General features: G+C 43.2%; 1 protein-coding gene across 8 annotated transcripts in view; it reads left to right on the top strand.

The window, feature by feature from the left end:
* Nucleotides 1-19972, top strand: part of ATP2B3 (ATPase plasma membrane Ca2+ transporting 3) — a 436284-nt gene that overhangs the window by 347993 nt on the left and 68319 nt on the right. For all 8 annotated transcript variants that reach the window (XM_040322885.1, XM_040322884.1, XM_040322888.1 and 5 more), the window contains 4 exons: nucleotides 2009-2223; nucleotides 4705-4947; nucleotides 9166-9407; nucleotides 18850-19084. In XM_040322885.1, coding sequence (XP_040178819.1) covers nucleotides 2009-2223; nucleotides 4705-4947; nucleotides 9166-9407; nucleotides 18850-19084 — 935 coding nt within the window. The remainder of the gene's footprint in view (nucleotides 1-2008; nucleotides 2224-4704; nucleotides 4948-9165; nucleotides 9408-18849; nucleotides 19085-19972) is intronic.

Genomic DNA, 19972 nt, shown 5'->3' with positions numbered 1-19972 from the left:
CTTGCAATTTTTCTGTTGGCCGCTAGATGGCGCTTCCATTGCGGCCGGCGTAGATTATGTAAATGAGGGAATACTCCGATTCACGAACATACGCCAGGCCTACACCGTCGCATTACGTCGTTTCCGTAAGGCCTTAGGCGGCCTAAAGTTATTCCACCTATGAGGTGGAATAACAATGTTAAAGTATGGCCGCCGTTCCCGCCGCGAGGTTCGAAATTTTTGCATCGTTTGCGTAAGTCGTCCGCGAATCGGGAGTTACGTCGTTTACGTCCGCGTCAAAATCAATATGCCCGTACGGCCTACTTAGCCGCAATGCGCACCGGGTAATGTAGTCGCCCGGCGCATGCGCAGTGTCAAAAAACGTCAAAAAACATGAGGTCAAGCCTCATTTCCATACAACACGCCCCCCTCCAAGTCATTTGAATTAGGCGCCCTTACGCCTGCTCGTTTTAGGTTACACCGCCGTAGATTAGCAGGTAAGTAGATTGTGAATCACTACTAGCCTAACTAATTTACGACGGTGTGGCCTGAAAAGGCTAGGCTAGGCCGCCCTAAAGTTAGGCCATTATGTGTGAATCTACCTACTTGATCCAACATACCCATTAATGGGAATTGTTCCCATCAAATAAAAAGCAGCAACAGCCCCGAAGAAGGGGAAGTCTGTTTCCCTGAAATGCGTAGGCTTGATATGCACGTTGCTATTTTTTAATAATGATCCATGAACCAGATTTTAGAGGTTACATGACTTGGATAAAAAGTAAGGTGTGCTCGTTGTCTAATGTTAAAATGACCTTAAAGGGGTTGTAAAGGTTCTTTTTTTTTTAATAACCAACATGGTATACTCAGCTCCTCTGTGCAAGGGTTTTGCACCAAGTGGCTCCAATCCACCTCTTCTGGGTTCCCCCACAAGCGCTCCTGGCTCCTTCTTTCTGCCTCCAGTGCCAGCTCAGAGAACCACATTCCAACAGGGCAACCGTGCGGGCGCGCTCCAAGTCCTGCTGCTGCATCCATTGACACAGACAGCAGGGCTCCCGTGTCACTGGATTTGATTGACAGCAGCGGCAGCCAATAACTGCCTGAGACAGTGGCTGGAGCTGCTGTGAACGTTCTTGTTGCTGGAAAGGTCGGATTCAGGTAAGTAAAAGGGGGGCTTAGGGGGGCTGCTGCACTACAGAAGGTTTTTCACCTTAATGCATAGAATGCTTTAGGATGAAAAACCTTGGGGGTCGCACAGAGAAGGAAGCAGGCCAATCCCCGAGAGGGCCCATCGCCACCATCCATCACTGGTAGGGTGACCACATTTCCAAACTACCATTCAGGGACACTCCCAAAAATCAGCTTGTGCTGTAACGAATCACAGCACAGTGATTGGACACAAGAGGCGGGATTTATGATTTCCCCAATCACAAGCAGGGGGCGGGGATTGTGCTCCTCCAGGCATTCCCGATCAGGACAAGTACTGTCAGTGAGTAAAGCGGTGATGTGGCGGCCTTTTTTGGGGGCATTCGTTTGGCTTGGGGGGTGGCTGTGTCAGTTTCATTCCGGGACACTGTATTGTCCTGGAATGAAGGTGCCCGGGACAGACCTACAAAATACGGAACTGTCCCGGGCAATCCGGGACTTGTGGTCACCCTAATCACTGGGCATTATACAACAAAAGGCATTCCTTTGAATACCCACTTAGGAATAGTGACCAATCCAGTCAGTCCAGCACGGTCTCCAACATCCATCCTAGGGCATGAAGATCATGACATGATCGCCAGGTAAAAATAAAGTCCAAAAAAAAAACCAATGTAGCCACCACATCTAAGAACTGATTTTTGTCTTTGGGGTTTAGATTTGCTACAAGCTGCTGAGCCCTACTGCTCTATAATAAAACACAGTGTGCTGCATCCATTTTCTGCCTCTCTGTCCCTTATTAACCTGGTTTGTCCTTTCTGACACCCTTCTTCTCTTATGCTCTTGTCCCTTTCTCCTACTCCCTTTAATGCCCCATCCCCCCCACCAGGTCTGGTGATGTCGGCAATTACAGTTATCATCTTGGTGCTCTACTTTGTGATTCAAACCTTTGTGGTGGAGGGCAAAGTGTGGCTATCGGAGTGTACCCCTGTCTACGTGCAGTACTTTGTCAAATTCTTCATCATTGGAGTTACTGTCCTAGTGGTGGCTGTGCCAGAGGGCTTGCCTTTAGCCGTTACCATCTCTCTAGCCTATTCAGTCAAGGTAAGCAAGCCGGAACGCGACCCTCCAAAACAGCCTGTTTATTATTCGGAAACTCCTGGAACTCAAACATTACATATGGTTTAAAGCAGGGCTCGACAAATCCCGGGCGCCAGGTCGCCATGTCGACTAGAAATAGGGTCCTGGCGACTTGGCTTGGAAGGGGGGCAAAATAAAAAAAAAATAAAAAAAATATTTTTTTGTGAGCTGGCGCCATCTGGTGGTGAGCTGTTGGTATTACAAGTTATTACCACCAGATGTGTAAGCTGGCGCCATCTGGTGGTGGCCGTTGGTATTACAAGTTAAGCATTACAAGTTAAACAGCAATTCTAATGTAATTTTTCACTGCCATCTTCTTCCCTCCAATTAGAACCCCCAAACATTATATATATTTTTTATCCTAACACCCTAGAGAATAAAATGGCTATCATTGCAATACTTTCTGTCACGCCGTATTTGCGCAGCGGTCTTGCAAGCGCACTGTTTTTTTGGGAAAAAATTACACTTTTTTTAATTAAAAAATAAGACAACAGTAAAGTTATCCCCATTTTTTTTTTATATTATGAAAGATAATGTTACGCCGAGTAAATTGATACCCAACATGTCACGCTTCAAAATTACGTCTGCTCGTGGAATGGCGTCAAACTTTTACCCTTTAAAATCTCCATACGAGACGTTTAAAAAACTCTACAGGTTGCATGTTTTGAGTTACAGAGGAGGTCTAGGGCTAGAATTATTGCTCTCGCTCTACCAATCGCGGCGATACCTCACATGTGTGGTTTGAACACTGTTTACATATGCGGTCGCTGCTCACGTATGTGTTCGCTTCTGCGCACAAGCTCGTCGGGACGGGGCGCGTTTTCTGGCTCCTAACTTTTTTAGCTGGCTCCTAGATTCCAAGCAAATTTGTCAACCCCTGGTTTAAAGTTATCTAAATGGGAAGGATAACTATTACCACATAGCAGGCAGCACCAAGACCTGAGCTTCCACTGGGGGCTCTCAGACAACCAGATATCAACTGGGGTTGACAGTCTATCCTGACCTACTGTGCTACACTTTTGATCCTTCTATGGCATCACTAGCATCCTATAAAGTGAGAACAGGCTGTCAACAATGGCAGCTGAACAACATTTGCATAATTGAGCATATTAGATTTTAGGGGCCAGATTCTCAGAGATCTGCGTATCTCGGCGGCGGCGTAACGTATGCCATTTACGTTACGCCGCCGCAAGTTTTACAGGCAAGTGCTTTATTCACAAAGAACTTGCCTGTAAAGTTGCGGCGGCGTAGCGTAAATCCTCCGGCGCAAGCCCGCGTAATTCAAATGAGCCGGGTAGGGGGCGTAGAGCATTTACTGCCGAACGTACTGCGCATGCGCCGCCCCTAAAATTTCCCGATGTGTTTTGCGCTAAATGACGTCGCAAGGATGTCATTGGTTTCGACTTGAACGTAAATGGCGTCCAGCCCCATTCACGGACGAGTTACGCAAACGACGTAAACATTTTAAAATTGCAACGCGGGAACGACGGCCATACTTAACATTGGATACGCCACCTAGGGGGCATGTTTATCTTTACGCCGCGTATCTCTTACGGAAATGGCGTAAATTTACTGAGACGGGCAAGCGTACGTTTGTGAATCGGCGTAACGGCTCATTTGCATATTCTACGCTGACCTTCAATGGAAGCGCCACCTAGCGGCCAGCGTAAATATTGCACCCTAAGATACGACGGCGCAGGCCGTCGTATCTTAGGCATGTTTAAGTGTATCTCAGTTTGAGAATACATTTAAACATACGACGGGCTTAGATTCGGAGTTACGTCGGCGTATCTACTGATACGCCGGCGTAACTCTTTGTGAATCTGGCCCTAGGTCTCCTACGTTGCCCTATAAGAAAGCCCAGGTGACATGTAGCCAGTGGCTGTCAAAATACTGAAACAGTGACTCAATCTGATGGGATGAAGCTGCTGTTCTGCCAGCAATTTTCCACCCAGATCCTTACATGTTTTAATAAAAGGATAGGAGAACCGGAGGATGCCAACAGAGCCACCCACATAGCAAATTTCAACCGATCATCAGGAGCTGGCTGAAATTCGCACAGTGTATGGCCATCTTTAGTCACGGGACTGTAAAGTTTCGGAGTGACGGGGACAAAGACTAGCATGACATTCATCTTTATCCTGCTGCTTTTTTACAATTCTAAAGATTTAGCCAGTAGTGATCAGTGAGAACCTTATGTTGCTCATCCAAAATTGAAACAGCTACCCAAACCTAATATTTAATATTCAATGAGACCATATATAAATAATCCTCTTGTACAGTCCTAGTACTGATGTCCATCACACATACTGTCCAGTAAAATCCTCCCATTGGGGCATCATACATTTTTTTTTTATAGTTTGTTATCATTTTTTATTGTTGCTTCATAAGTTTTTTTTAGGACCGATTATGTGTTCAGATATTTTACAGCTGTTTATTTTACAGAAAATGATGAAGGACAACAACCTTGTACGGCATTTGGATGCTTGTGAGACCATGGGCAACGCCACTGCCATCTGCTCTGACAAAACAGGGACTCTGACAACCAACCGCATGACTGTCGTCCAGTCCTATATGGGAGATGTCCATTATAAAGAAAAGCCAGACCCCAGCACCCTCAATACCAAAACCTTGGACCTGCTTGTTAATGCCATCGCCATTAATTGTGCCTACACCACTAATATACTAGTAAGTCATAAAATAGCAGGACTTGGCTAAAGTGGATGTAAACCCTAACACAATGACATTTAGTTTTTTTCTGTGCACTGTGTATTGTGGTCAATTGCTTTTTAACCTGAATAATATACATTTAAGATTTAATATCTCAAACTTATGATGTGGGTTAATTAAGAGTTCTTTTGACCAAAAATGAAAGCGTTAACATAATAGCATTTATTGGATTATAGTTGACAGTCTATCTAATACATAAAAATCTATCTATAGTCTTACACCAAAGGAGGAAATAGTATGGTAGGTTAAAATACAAGAATACAGAGTATATTCATCAAAATACAAACAGCAAACGAACAAACATATGACAAGCATGTATACCATTAAGTGCTGGGAGATGATATGATATTTATCTCTATTAATGGTTCTGGGCCCAGGTCAGATTCATGACTCCATCTACTCTGTGATTCCCAGTATTAATATAGGCCCATCTCTCATTGACTTGAACAGGGCCACTCTGATTGGTAATTCTGTTAGCCCTCTCCTCCCTCTGGGCGTATCTCCTCCAAGATTGGACAATTTCCTCTTAACTTAAAGGATCACTAAAGGAATTTTTTTTTTTTTTGCTAAATAGCTTCCTTTACCTTACTGCAGTCCTGGTTTCATGTCCTCATTGTTCGTTTTTGCTTTGAAGTTGCTGTAATTCTGCTGTGATCTCCACACTTCCTGGTTGTCTGGCTCCTTATAACCACAGTGCTGGGAGCTTTTCACGGTGGTCTAAGCTGTCATTACTGTGTGTCTAAAACTTAACAGAACCAATCAGATTAATTTTAAAAACAAAACACTGCCCTTGATTTGTTTGTTTTTGTTCTGTGGGTCTCTTTACTTCACAGAAACATGAAACCAGTTTAAAACCGAAAGTGAAACTAGGGGCACATTATATGATTGAATTTAATCTATTTTTAATCATTTTTAAAAGGAATCAGTTAACTTTTATGTCTCTATACCCTGTAAACAGTCATTTCAGCAAAAACATTTTTTTCCTTTAGTGACCCTTTAATTTAGACTAGCTAAGCCCTTCAAAAGCACCTCCTCTCTTGGGTTAATGAGTTAGTGATAATTAGTTTGAAGATAAATTAATTAAAGCGAAGGTCATCACCTTCCCTTGAATGGGGCACCTAACTATGCATGGCAATAGATGGGGGCAAAATGTCCCTTCCTGAACAGATGAAAGATATATTCTCTGCATATCTAACACCCTTTGAAATGGATAAATGGTTGGTTAACAAGGAGGACTACAAGGTCTTTATCTAGCTAATGAATTTGCCTCCGTCAAGTCTACACCCTCAGATGGTATCCCTTCCGTGCATTTGAATATCACGATAGGTAAATAGCAGAGCGTCTCTCTTACCCAACATTCTTGCATGTCAAAAGGGAACTGTTAAAGTGGAGGTTCACCCTCAAAAAAAATTCTGACATCACACAGAATCGAGCCATCCTACCGACAGAATGCCAGTGTTTTTTTTTTTTCTCAGCACATACCTCATTTTCACCTCACGGCAATCCCGCTGGAGTGGGCGTTCCCAAGCACTGCCTGTGATTGACAGGCTTCCGAACGGCGCATACTGCGCGTCACAGGTTGCCGAAAAAACCCGAACGTCGGTGCGGCTCTATACGGCGCCTGCGCACCGACGTTCGGGTTCTGTCGGCAACCTGTGACGCGCAGTATCGGAAGCCTGTCAATCACAGGCAGTGCTTGGGAACGCCCACTCCCGCGGGATTGCCGTGAGGTGAAAATCGTGATAACGAGGTATGTGCTGAGAAAAAAAAAACACCGGCATTCTGTCGGTAGGATGGCTCGACTCCGTGTGATGACAGAAATTTTTTTAAAGGGTGAACCTCCACTTTAAATAGATCAGATCTTCTCAGGCAAAGCCTGTCATATATTTACATCTAGCCAAGTTAACCCCTTACTGAAACAAAATTACATACACACTAATCTTATTTCTTATTCTAAAATATATATATATATATATATATATATATATATATATATATATATATATATATATATATACACACAGATATTCCCAGTTGCTAATGGAGATTACTCATAAACTCCTCAGAGGCAACATGCTTTTTAATCCTTATTCCCATCTCAGTACTGCTGATCTCCTCTAGGCTTCTTCAACCACTTGCTGGCTGCATGCACTCTCTTCAGCACATCATTCCTCTGGCCCAGCTTCCTGAGTGAGAAAATAGTGGACCAAGCCTGCGCAATGTGTTTTGGCACAGCCACTTGTACTCTCCACCAGTGGTGCATGTAGGAGCATTCACAGGTTAATTGCCGCTTGAGGGGTCCTTTTTTGCCACCCCCAGCCTTTACCATGGCAATAAAAGGATGCCTCGCGCCTTAAAAACCTCCGGACTATGGAGGGCACACAGAAAGAAAAATCTGAGCCCACAAAGACCCCCAAGGTGGGAAGCAGCATGTCACTTGAATTAAAGAGAAACGTTAGTTGCCTTTAGATTTGGCTTCACCCCCTCCTCCAGCTCCACCATGTTTGTCATTATGGTACATGCCCAGACAGGGGTTTACCTCTTTCCCCACTCTAAAACGAAAAAATTTATTTTTTAGCTTAACATTCACTTTTTATTTTTCAAATAATGAAAGTTTACTCTATGTTTGTACCAAAAATCTTTAAAGAGAATTGAAACATACAGAGGGATATAACAAATGCAAAATATTTATAGCCTATCTGATTATCCACAAAACCCAAGGTCTACGTAATAGCCTTAATGGGTTTAGGGTAGTCTGGAGGTGACCATGTAGGTGATTGAGGTAAGCAGTGGGGGTTTGAGGTAGTGTGGATGGTCAGGTTATCCCAAGTACCAGAGGAAGATGTGCAGTCGAATAAAAGACAAAGTATAGAAAGATAGTGTAGTGGGGGAAAAGGTGCCAAAGGAGCGGTAAGGGGGGAGGGGGGGTTTCACCAGAAGAGGGGAAGGTAGTCCCTGATCACAGCTCATGGAATATGAAATGGTGTTATTAAAGGAAAGACATGATTTGAACTGAGCTCATAAAAATGGTCTAGTTACTCCAACTGGAAATATATCTGCCATGTATCAAATCCGTGAGAGACCCCTATACATTGTAAATGAGTAACTTTAGTGATCCATTCTTTATTTGAGGAGGAGGAGGATAGGTTTGATCCATTCTTTAATTGAAAAGGAGAGGTTTGATCCATTCTTTATTTGAGGAGGAGATGTTGGATGTATGTTTTAATTTAGGAGGAAAGATTGAATCCGTTCTTCGATTGAGGAGAGGTTGGATCCATTCTTTAATTAAGTAGGAGAAGTTGGATCTATTGTTTATTTGAAGAGGAGAGGTTGGATTCAGTCTTCATTTGAGGAGACCTTGGGATAATTAATTAAAGAATAGATCCAACATCTTCTCCTCAATTAAATAATTCATTTAAGTTCTCCTCAAATAAAGAATGAATCCAACCTCTCCTCTTTAAACAAACAATAGATCCAACTTCTCCTACTTAATTAGAGAATGGATCCTACCTCTCCTCCTCAATTAAAGAATGGATTCAATCTTTCCTCCTAAGTAAAAATATGGATCCAACCTCATCTCCTCAAATAAAGAATAGATCAAAACTCTCATTTTCAATTAAAGAATGGATCAAATCTCTCCTCCTCAAATAAAGATTGTATCCAACCTCTCTTCCTCAATTAAAGGGTTGATCCAACATGTTTTCTTCGATTAGAGAATGGATACAACCTCTCCTCTTCAATTAAAGAATGGATCCAATCTCTCCTTCTAACTGAAAGAATGAATCCAACGTTCTCTTCTCAATTAAAGAATTAATCCAACCTCCTCTTCTCGATTAAATAATGGATTCAACCTCCTCTCGTCAATCAAAGAATGGATCTAACCTCTCCTTCTCAATTAAAGGATGGCTCCAACATCTTTTCTTCCATTTAAGAATGGATACAACCTCTCCTCCTCAATTAAATAATTATTCCAACCTCTTCTCAATTAAAGAATAGATCCAACATCTTCTCCTCAATTAAATGAGAAGAGGTTGGAATAATTCTTTAAATGAGGAGGGGAGGCCTGTGACTTGACCATATATAGTGAACATTTGTTTGCAGAAGGACAGCATGCACATTTTCCCATGATATTGATTTAGTGATACATTTTTGCTTCTTTCTCTGTTACCTTTCAAGCCTCCAGACAAAGAAGGAGCGCTTCCCCAGCAAATAGGCAATAAAACTGAGTGCGCCCTGCTTGGGTTTGTTCTGGATTTGCAACGGGACTACCAGCTGGTGCGAGACCAGATTCCTGAGGAGACGATCTACAAAGTGTACACATTTAACTCTGTCCGTAAATCCATGAGCACCATCGTGTGCCTGCCCAACGGAGGATTCCGGCTATACAGCAAAGGAGCTTCGGAGATCATGCTGAAAAAGTGAGTAGTTAAAGTGGACCTAAATTTAAAAAAGTGAAGGTTTGCTATGTTATAGAGAATATCTAGAAATGGTAGTTTTGCATTAGCGGTGCCCTGAAAAATTTACCTTTTGTTTTGGATTTCGGCTGACAAATAGTAGAGTTTTTTTGTCTGGTGAGTTTGCCTAGGCACTCCTGTGCTGTGTATCTGCCATGTGAGATCTAAGGCACTGCTGCCTCTGACTACTAGTTCCAGGAGATTTGGTGTGAGATTTGGTGATGTCACTAATGTGCTGCTCACTGTTCCACTTGCTGGAGAGGAAGCTGTAGCTGGGGAATGGCAGTGCAAGGATCTCCCCGCTTTATTCATTCTGTGGATTTGTGCTTTCTCTATCACTTCTGCTGAGTTTTTTTTAATATTAGCCCAATATTATCAGATCATCTGACATGAGTAAGCAAAGCCCTATCTCTAACAAGATGGCCACCTCTACACTGTGCATTACAAGGCATGGTCAGTAATGGGGTGAACATCATTTGTAAGGAGAGGACATGTGAAAACAGTGTTTTAAGTGCATTTCTCCTTCCTCTTTTTGTTATTGAGTAAGCCAGAGCATCTCATATCTTAAAATACACTTACACTTTAAAACCTTTGTATATTTAAAGCAGAACTCCATTCCAAAATAACTAGATAAGAATGAATAACCCCTAAAAAGTTAAAATAACAAAAACAGCTTTTGCTGCAATATTCCCTTTCAATTCAGAGATTTCTACAGCAGGACTTTTTTGGGATTCGAACCAACATCCCCAGTGCTGTCCGTCAAAATTGCTAACCACTGAGCCATTGCGCTTTCCCCGACTTGTTTATTCCCCGACTTGTTCAGTCCCCGACTTAGTTGGGGTAGGCGGTACACTTTGGTGGGGGTGGGTCAGCCACGCCCTGTGACCTTTGACCTCTGGGAACCCACCTTCTGACCTTTGACCTTTGGGGGAGGTCCCTGTTCCAATTCCTAAGTTCTAGCCATATTCTTCAATGGGAAACCCTAACCCTGACCTAACCCTAAACCTACCCTAACCCTAACCCTAAACCCTTAACTAGATAAGAATGAATAGCCCCTAAAAAGATAAAATAACAAAAACAGCTTTTGCTGCAATATTTCCTTTCAATCCAGAGATTTCCACGGCAGTACTTTTTTGGGATTCGAACCAACATCCCCAGTGCTGCCAGGCAAAATTGCTTACCACTGAGCCATTGTGCTGCCCATATGAGCATTAAATAAGACCCTAACAATTACAAAATGCATAATTAAACTAAACACAGACACCTCTTTGCCTCATTTATCTTGCAGTCATGTAATGTTGCAGGTACCTTTGCACCTCATAGTCTGATAGTGGGGAGCATGTGACCTAAGCTCTGGGCTAGAACATTATATGAAAGAACACATTCCTGCCATCCCTTTAAATGTGTATGCTCCTCCTAGCTGGCCACTGGGAGGTATAGATTTTAGCTTTGCACTCTGCTGGTCAACTGTTTGATTACTCTCTGTTAGAACTGTGTTCTCTGTTAGAACTGCTTCTAGGACAGATTTCACAGCTAACGTGTGCAACATCCTGTGGCCAGCATGGAGAAATGTGACTTCGGACAGGTTTTGCTAAAGCTCTCTGAACGCCAGTCAAAGCTCTTGTCACTAAATAAAATGGTTAGCTTACAGTCCTGTTTACACCTTGCTTTTGCTTGTGCATTGGATGAAACTTCGGTGGGGCTTTGATAAGGCTTTGGTGGAGCTTTGATGGGGCTTCGATAAGCCTTTGGTGTGGCTTTGATGAGCCTTTGGTGGGGCTTTGATAATGCTTCGGTGGGGCTTCAGTGGGGCTTCAAGCGAGCTTTGCCATAGCGTGTCACGATCCTACGGGGTAAAATGACCGCACCAGCCAAGCAGACTCTGGCTGGAAAAAGCGCCCAGAGGTGATTCAGTTCGCATGAGTTGCGCTATACAAGTCATTCATTCATAGACTTATATGGAGGCTTTGAAGACGCTTTGAAGCACAACTAACGCGACATGGGGTATAATTTTTGAAGCATAGCCGAAGCAAAGCAAAAGCAAAGTGTAAACAGGACTGTAAGGCCTCGTACACACGATAGGTTAACCAGAGGACAACGGTCTGATGGACCGTTTTCATCGGTCAAAACCGATCGTGTGTGGGCCCCATAGGTTATTTATCCATAGGTTAAAAAAAAGACAACTTGCTTTAAATTTAACCGATGGATACCTAACCGATAGGTCAAAATCGATCATTAGTAGGCACAACCATCGGTTAAAAATCCACGCATGCTCAGAATCAAGTCGACGCATGCTTGGAAGCATTGAACTTCATTTTTTTCAGCACGTCGTTGTGTTTTACGTCACCGCGTTCTGACACGATTGTTTTTTCAACCTATGGTGTGTAGGCGCGACAGAACATCAGTCAGCTTCATCGGTTAACCTATGACAACGGTCCTTCAAACCGTTCTCATCGGATGGACTGATCGTGTGTACGAGGCTTTAGCTAGCCATTTTATTTAGTGACAGGGGCTTTGACTGGCGTTCAGAGAGCTTTAAAGGGGAGTTTCACCCACAATTTCACTTTTTAAATATAAATACCCCTGTAATACACAAGCTTAATGTATTCTAGTAAAGTTAGTCTGTAAACTAATGTTCGTTTTGTTAGGTTGTTACAGCATTTAGATAGTTTATAATCTAGAAATAGTCCGTGGCCATCTTAAGTGTGGGCATCGTGAAGCCAGACTGTATGACTTCATGGATTTCAGCTTTGCATATCTCGCAATGTAATAGGTTTCAGTCAGGTTTGCAAGGACTACTGGGACACATGATGCCTATCCCAGAAACCCTTGCGAATAGCCTTGTGACTTAATAGCCTAGGCTAATAAGGAGGAGGAAGTAATGAAGGACTACAAAATAAAGGTATTTACAAGCAACAAAATAAATAAAAATTGTCCATTCTGAACACTATGAGATTAGGGCATGCAGCACAGACAAACATAAAAAAATGGGTGGAACTCCACTTTAACAAAACAAGTGTAAACTAGCCATTTATGTGTGTAGAAGTCGAGGCAAGTGTAAATGAGCCCTTAGTAAATCAGCCCCAATGAAACCAAAAAGAAAGTTGGGTTTTGCTGACACTTTATTGATTCTACATCTAGAGGAACTAGTAGAAACGGAGCAACCTTGAGCCATTATATTGAGTACCGGGGTGTTTATAATTTATCGGTTCATGGTAAATTGCCATAAATGAATCTACACCTCTGACATTGTAAGCGCCTTACAAATGAAGAGCAGTATATTCTACTTGTAGTATCTGGCATGGGAAATGAAAGTTCCCTCAGCTTCACAGATTGGACGGTAGGAAATCAAAGAGCTGCCAGTGGATTAACGCAGTCATAGGCACATACCATATGTTACTCACATCCGCTCAGTATAAGAAAGTTCTATTTCTTAGAATGGCTTCTCATACGCCTGGATGGTTTTATTTCCTAGTCCTGAGAACCATGGAGAAAGCTTAATTAAAGACAGTGGGGAGGCTCGAAAGTGGGCATTGTGTTTTGCCGAAATAGAGAAAGTCCATATTGCCAGCAACGATCTGTGCTTGTTGGGAGGTGGATCTGTGATCAGAGCCAGATCAGGCAATAAAAAGCATTACCATAGCTAGGATTAGATTGTGATAGTGCACAGCAGATGCCGCTGATAAGCTGAGGTCTCACATAAGAACTCGCGTTTACTTTTTTTTACGTTAAATAAACTCATTGATGAAAGTGGTAATCTTCCAGGCAGAATTGCATTTTGTCGCTGTAAGGGGGAATTGATGTTTTTTGCAAGAACATATTTAACGACTGCTTTGATGCAAGCTATGACATTTTGTAGCATCATGGATTTTCTAAAAATAGTTATTTTCCGAGCACTGTCCTTAAATACAGTTGAACTTACTCTCATATGAACGTCTGGGGCCAGATCCACGTAGCGTATCGTAAATTTTAGTCCGGCGTAGCGTATCGTATTAACGCTACGCCACCGCAACTTTGAGAGGCAAGTGCTGTATTCACAAAGCACTTGCCTCTAAAGTTACGGCGGCGTAGCGTAAATCTGCCGGCGTAAGGGCGCGGAATTCAAATTTTAAAGATGTGGGCGTGTTTTATGTTAATTTTACTTGACCCGACGTAATTGACGTTTTTTTCTGAACGGCGCATGCAACCGTCCGTAGGGGTATCCCAGTGCGCATGCTCGAAATTAACCCGCAACAAGCCAATGCTTACGACGTGAACGTCATTCTACGCAAAGCCCTATTCGAGAACGACTTACGCAAACAACGTAAAATTTTCAAATTTTGACGCGGGAACGACGGCCATACTTAACATTGAGTACGCCTAATATAGCAGGGGTAACTATACGCCGAAAAAAGCCTTACGGAAACAACGTAAAAAAATGCGCCGGCCGGACGTACGTACGTTCGTGGATCGCCGTATCTAGCTAGTTTGCATACTCGACGCGGAAATCGACGGAAACGCCACCTAGCGGCCAGCGTAAATATGCACCTTATATCCGACAGCGTACTAAGACGTACGCCAGTCGGATCTAGCCCAGCTTCAGGCGTATCTTTGTTTTGTGGATACAAAACAAAGATACGCCGGAGCAAACTAGCAATTACGCGGTGTATCAATAGATACGCCAGCGTAACTGCTTCGTGGATCTGGCCCCTGGCCTATGGTATCCATTTAGGACATGACCCCTGCTGTTCTGCATCGGTTCAGCTAGCCTTCATAGACTTTTTTTATGTATTTATTATTAATAAAGTAATTAATTTTCAGTTTAAAAGTTTAAATAATGTTTTTGATGCATTTCCTTTCTTTAACCTCTTCCCCACCGAGTCATAGTAAAATGACGTCGGCGGGAACCTTTCAGCCTTCAGACTGGACGTCATATGACGTCCTTGCTTTTCTGGCCGCTAGGGACCCAGTGCGCGTGCCAGGCGGCCGCGATTACCGCCGGGCACCCGCGATTGCCCGCAATCACGGCAAGAACATGGATCTGTGTGTGTAAACACACAGATCCATGTTCTGTCAGCGGTGAGGAGCCTGATGTGTGTTCCCAGTACAGAGGAACACACATCGATCTCCTCCCCTTGTGAGTCCCCTCCCCCCTACAGTTAGAACACACTTTAGGGAACATATTTAACCCCTTCAGCGCCCCCTAGTGTTAACCCCTTCCCTGCCAGTCACATTTACACAGTAATCAGTGCAGTTTTATAGCACTAATCGCTGTGTAAATGTGAATGGTCCCAAAAATGTGTCAAAAGTGTCCGATATGTCCGCCGCAATGTCACGGTCACAATAAAAATCACAGATCGCCGCCATTACTAGTAAAAAAAATTATAAAAATGCCATAATTCTATTCCCTATTTTGTAGACGCTAGAACTTTTGCGCAAACCGATCAAAGACGCTTAAGAATATGTATCGGTCTAAACTGAGGGGAAAAAAATGTTATTTAAAAAAAAATTATGATATTTATTAAATCAAAAAGTAAAAGATATTGGCCCGGATTCACAATGCACTTGCGCCGGCATATCTCAAGATACGCCGCGTAAGTGCAAATATGCGCCGTCGTATCTGTGCGCTGGACCCACAAACTAAGATACGCCTAAAAATACCCAAAAATGTATTAGGAAAAGATGAAATAAAAAAAATGCCATATGGTGCAAGGTACAAGTGCTCCAACAACCTCCCGTGTACTAGCAAGCTGATGTGTTTTGGGGGGCACACCCCCTTCCTCAGAGCTGTTCTGAGCTTGCTAGTACACAAGAGGTTTTTGGAGCACTTGTACCTTGCACCATGTAGCATCTTCCAGCTTACATGTTTTCCTACTGTAATTGTAAGTGTTTGCGCCTTCCCAGTTTGTTTTTCTTGTAGTTTCACATTGGATTCCCCCATCTGAGGTGGGCTGCATTTGCCAAGCATTGGGCCGTGTCGTCTGTTTAGCCCTATCTTTCTGTGAAGGACCTCTGATGCCACATACACACGACCATTTTTCATGACGAGAAAAATGCAATTTTTTTTAATTGGTCGTGAAAAACGGTCGTCTGTAGGCTCTAGAGCATTTTTCTAGACGAAAAAAATGGCCGTTAAAAATTTAGAACCTGCTCTATTTTTTCTCGTTGTTTTTCACATCGTCCTTTTTCACGTTGTGAGAAACAGTCATGTGTACGCTTTAACGAGGGGGGGGGGGGGAACATGCATGCTCAGAAGAAAGTTATAAGACGGGGAAATTGGCAAAAGCCAGCCTAAAGGGTGGCACCATTCGAATGGAACTTGACCTTTATAGTGCCGTTGTACGTGTTGTACGTCACTGCGCTTTGCTCGAGCTTTTTTTTTTCACGAACGTGTGTATGCAAGGCAGGCTTGAGAGTAATAACACGTCGAGAAAAATGTAATTTTTTTCCATGACATAAATAACGGTCGTGTGTACGCGGAATGAGAGCTGGGAGTGACTGTCTTTTTTCTTGCGTTGGTCCACATACCTTTGGTTATATAGGTAGGTGTGATGGTCAGGAGTCCACATACGTTTGGTCATATAGGTAAGCGTGATATTCAGGTGTCCTAATATGTTTGTTCACATATGTAAGTGTGATGGTCAAGTTTCCTCATATGTAGACATAAAGGGAGGTGTGATGGTCAGTTGTCCTCATACGTTTGGTCATATAGATAGGTTTGATAGTCAAGTTTCCTCATATGTTTGGTCATATAGGTAGGTGTGATGGTCAGTTGTCCTCATAGGTTTGGTCATATAGGTAGGTGTGATGGTCAGGCATCCATATACCCTTGGACATATACTGTAGGTAGGTGTGATAGTCAAGTTTCCTCATATAAATTGTTGTGGGTGTCACCGGCGCAAAAGAAATATTGAAATTAAACGTGATCTGCTGCAATACTGTGTAGACCCTCAATAAAGGGGTTAAATGTGCATATAAAGAAAAAAGTGTTACTGCGCTGATCTAATAATCCAAAGAATTCAATCTCTGGGAATATGAACTGTGAACTAGTTTAGTGGTGGTGGCACTTCTTTGTCGGGTGGAAGAGACAGTTGCACCTTTTTATATACAGCATTACCAGCATTGAACACTTTTCCCACTGGAATCTATTGTGTAATAGCAAGATTGTCTGCTGTTGGACTTTTTCAGTGCAGCTGGCGCACTTTATATTTGGGACTCTTTGCTCTGTTATTGGTTTTGTTTTGGCTTTGTTTGTTTTATTTTGTTTTATTTTTATTTTTACATTGTTTTTTGTTTTCACTTTTGGTCGGCTTAGAGCAGCATGAGTGGCCATCTCTTCCTTTACAGGAGTACTATGGTACGGTTCACAGATGTTTATTCACATAGAATATTAGGTACGTTGTAGTACCTGATATAATATTGTATATGCTATATATGGTTGTTTGTGCACTAAACTAGTTCACAGTTCATATTCCCAGAGATTGAATTCTTTGGATTATTAGATCAGTGCAGTAACACTTTTTTCTTTATAAGTTTCCTCATATGTTTGGTCATATAGGTAGGTGTGATGGTCACGTGTCCTCATACGGCTGGTCATATAGGTAGGTGTTGAATGGTGGAAGAGGGGGGACATTTTTAACACGTGTCATGTGTTATGTCAATAGTCTCCTTCCCAGGCGCTTTGGGCCAGATTCTCGTACAATTGCGGCGGCGCAACGTAACCCGTTTACGTTACAACGCCGCAAGTTTTCAGTGTAAGTGCCTGATCCACAAAGCACTTGCCTGTAAACTTGCGGCGGTGTATCGTAAACACGTCCGGCGCAAGCCTGCCCAATTCAAATGGGGCGTGTACCATTTAAATTAGGCGCGCTCCCGCGCCGGACGTGCAGCGCATGCTCAGTTTAGAAATTCCCGCCGTGCTTTGCGCGATGTGACGTCATTTTTTAGAACGGCGACGTGCGTAGCGTCCATTCGTATTCCCGGACGTCTTACGCCAAAACAAATGAAATTCGACCCGGGAATGACAGCCATACTTTAACATGGCTCGACTAAAGTTAAGCCATGTTAAAGCAGGTGTAACTTTGCGACGGGAAAAAATTACTAGCGACGACGTAACGAACGCGAAAACCTTTGTGGATCGCCGTAAATCCTCATTTGCATACTTGACGCTGGAATACGACGCAAAATCCCCCCAGCGGCGGCCGAAGTATTGCATCCTAAGATCCGACGATCCGACAATTACACCTGTCGGATCTTAGGGCTATCTATGCGGCTGATTCTATGAATCAGCCGCATAGATAGGACAAGAGATACGACGGTGTATCAGGAGATACGCCGTTGTATCTCTTCTGTGAATCTGGCCCTTTGTTCCCAATATTCAAGACTCAGGTTTTCTTCCAAAGTACGAAGTTTATTCTTCAAGATAGACAAGCAAACAGTCAATGCTTACATAATGACAGCTGGTAATCACATGGCAAGATGGTAATTCAGAAGGTTTCAGACGGTATGATATGATGGTACATCATCTTTCTGCTGGGCTTCCATAGTGGAAGCTTCCTGCTGGGTGGGCTTCCTACCCTCATCTCCCTGCAGGGTCGGGTGACCCTGAGGTCCTTACTAGCTACTCACACCACATGGATTCTTATACTGTTTTAAAAGCCGAGCTAAGCATAATTTCTTTTAGAATAGCTCCAAGAAAGGTGGTGATGCTCCTGTCAAACGTAACACCCACTTGTATATATTAAGTAACACATCTCCACCCATTGACTTGACGTAGAACTCCAAAAATAGATGTAACCTACACAGCAACTGACCTTCGTCTGTCCTCAAGAAACCTCAAAATGGCCATGTTTAAATATTAATTCTCAAAGACCTTTATCACATAAAATAGTAATAAATTCAAAATCTAACAGTAGGTGTGATAGTCAAGTGTCCTCATATGTTTGGTCATATAGGTAGGTGTGATGGTCAGGTGTCTTCATACGGCTGGTCATATAGGTAGGTGAGATAGTCATGTGTCCTCATATGTTTGGTCATATAGGTAGGTGTGATGGTCAGGTGTCCTCATACGGCTGGTCATATAGGTAGGTGTGATAGTCATGTGTCCTCAAATGTTTGGTCATATATGTAGGTGTGATGGTCAGGTGTCCACATACATTTGGTCACATAAGTAAGTCTGTTGGCCAAGTGTCTTCATATTTAGTTATAAGGTAGGGGTGATGGTCAGATGTCCACATACCCTTGGGACATATAGGTAGGTGTGATGGTCAGGTGCCTATAAATTTAAGCCATATAGTTTATTGTTCATATGGTTCTGCATCCTTACCAGGTTTGGTTTCAGTTTGGGGGGGGGGGGTTGTAGCAGATCAGCACTAGAGTAATTGTATCATGGCCGGTGCCAATATGTACTTTTTTTTTCTTGTGCCAGGTGTACAAACATCTTAAATGCTGCGGGTGACCTCCGCACTTTTCGGCCCCGAGATCGTGATGAGATGGTAAAGAAGGTCATCGAGCCAATGGCGTGTGACGGACTGCGCACCATCTGCATTGGCTACCGAGACTTCCAAGGAGTACCTGAGCCAGAGTGGGAAAACGAGAATGAGATAGTGGGAGACTTGACATGTATTGCTGTGGTGGGAATAGAAGACCCTGTCAGGCCGGAGGTGGGCATATTCTCTATCATATAAATGTGGATCAATTAACGTGGACCTGTCACCTGCATACAACACATTATCCATTTGTCCAAACAGAAAAAAACAAAACCAGGTATCCCATACCTCCCAACTTTTCAACTTCAGAATGAGGGACAAATAAGCATACCTCCCAACGGAGTTGTTCAAAGCTGTTGTGTTGAGCGGGGGGGGGGGGGGTCGATTCCGTGGATCAGAGTTGTTGAGTGGGGGGGGCCACGGAACAAAGTTGTTTATCGCCAACCGCAGCATTTACCGCGAATCGCAGGACCGCGGGATTTAACGCGAATCGCGGTAATCGCGGGGGGTGGGGGTGCCGCGGATTCGCGGGACTCTAGCACTGATCACGGGACGGCAGGATTTGCCGCGAATCACGGGACAGTCCCGCGAAATCTGGGACGGTTGGGAGGTATGGGTATCCTTCAAAAAACCAAGTCTCTCCCTCCATTGAAAATAATAGAATGCACTTGACCGAGGATGGTGAATCTATAGAGGTGAAAACAGGCAAAATGTTAATTTCACCTTTCTAAAGATATATTAAATCCTTTAGTCAAATGAATGAGCTCCTCATTATGCTGTCTCCACTTCTGGACAGCACTATGCAATGCAGTAAAACCTGATTGGCTGGCACTGCCACCCTTCCTGTTCCCAGTCTTAGCACAAGGGGCTGATATCAAGAGGGTCAGGTACACCCACTGTATGATAAACTATATATAATGATTTGTTAATAAATCATTTTCTGGATAGAATGGGGTCTTTATCGGCCTAAATATGAAATGCGACATTAGCATATAAAGCGTTTGGTTGTCGCAGGACACCCTAAGCTTTATATTCTAATATCCCATTCAACTTAAAGCAGAG

This window comes from Rana temporaria, chromosome 9 (assembly GCF_905171775.1).
Source record: "Rana temporaria chromosome 9, aRanTem1.1, whole genome shotgun sequence".
In the NCBI taxonomy this organism is placed as follows: Eukaryota; Metazoa; Chordata; class Amphibia; order Anura; family Ranidae; genus Rana; species Rana temporaria.
This window is presented reverse-complemented; position numbering and strand designations above follow the sequence as displayed.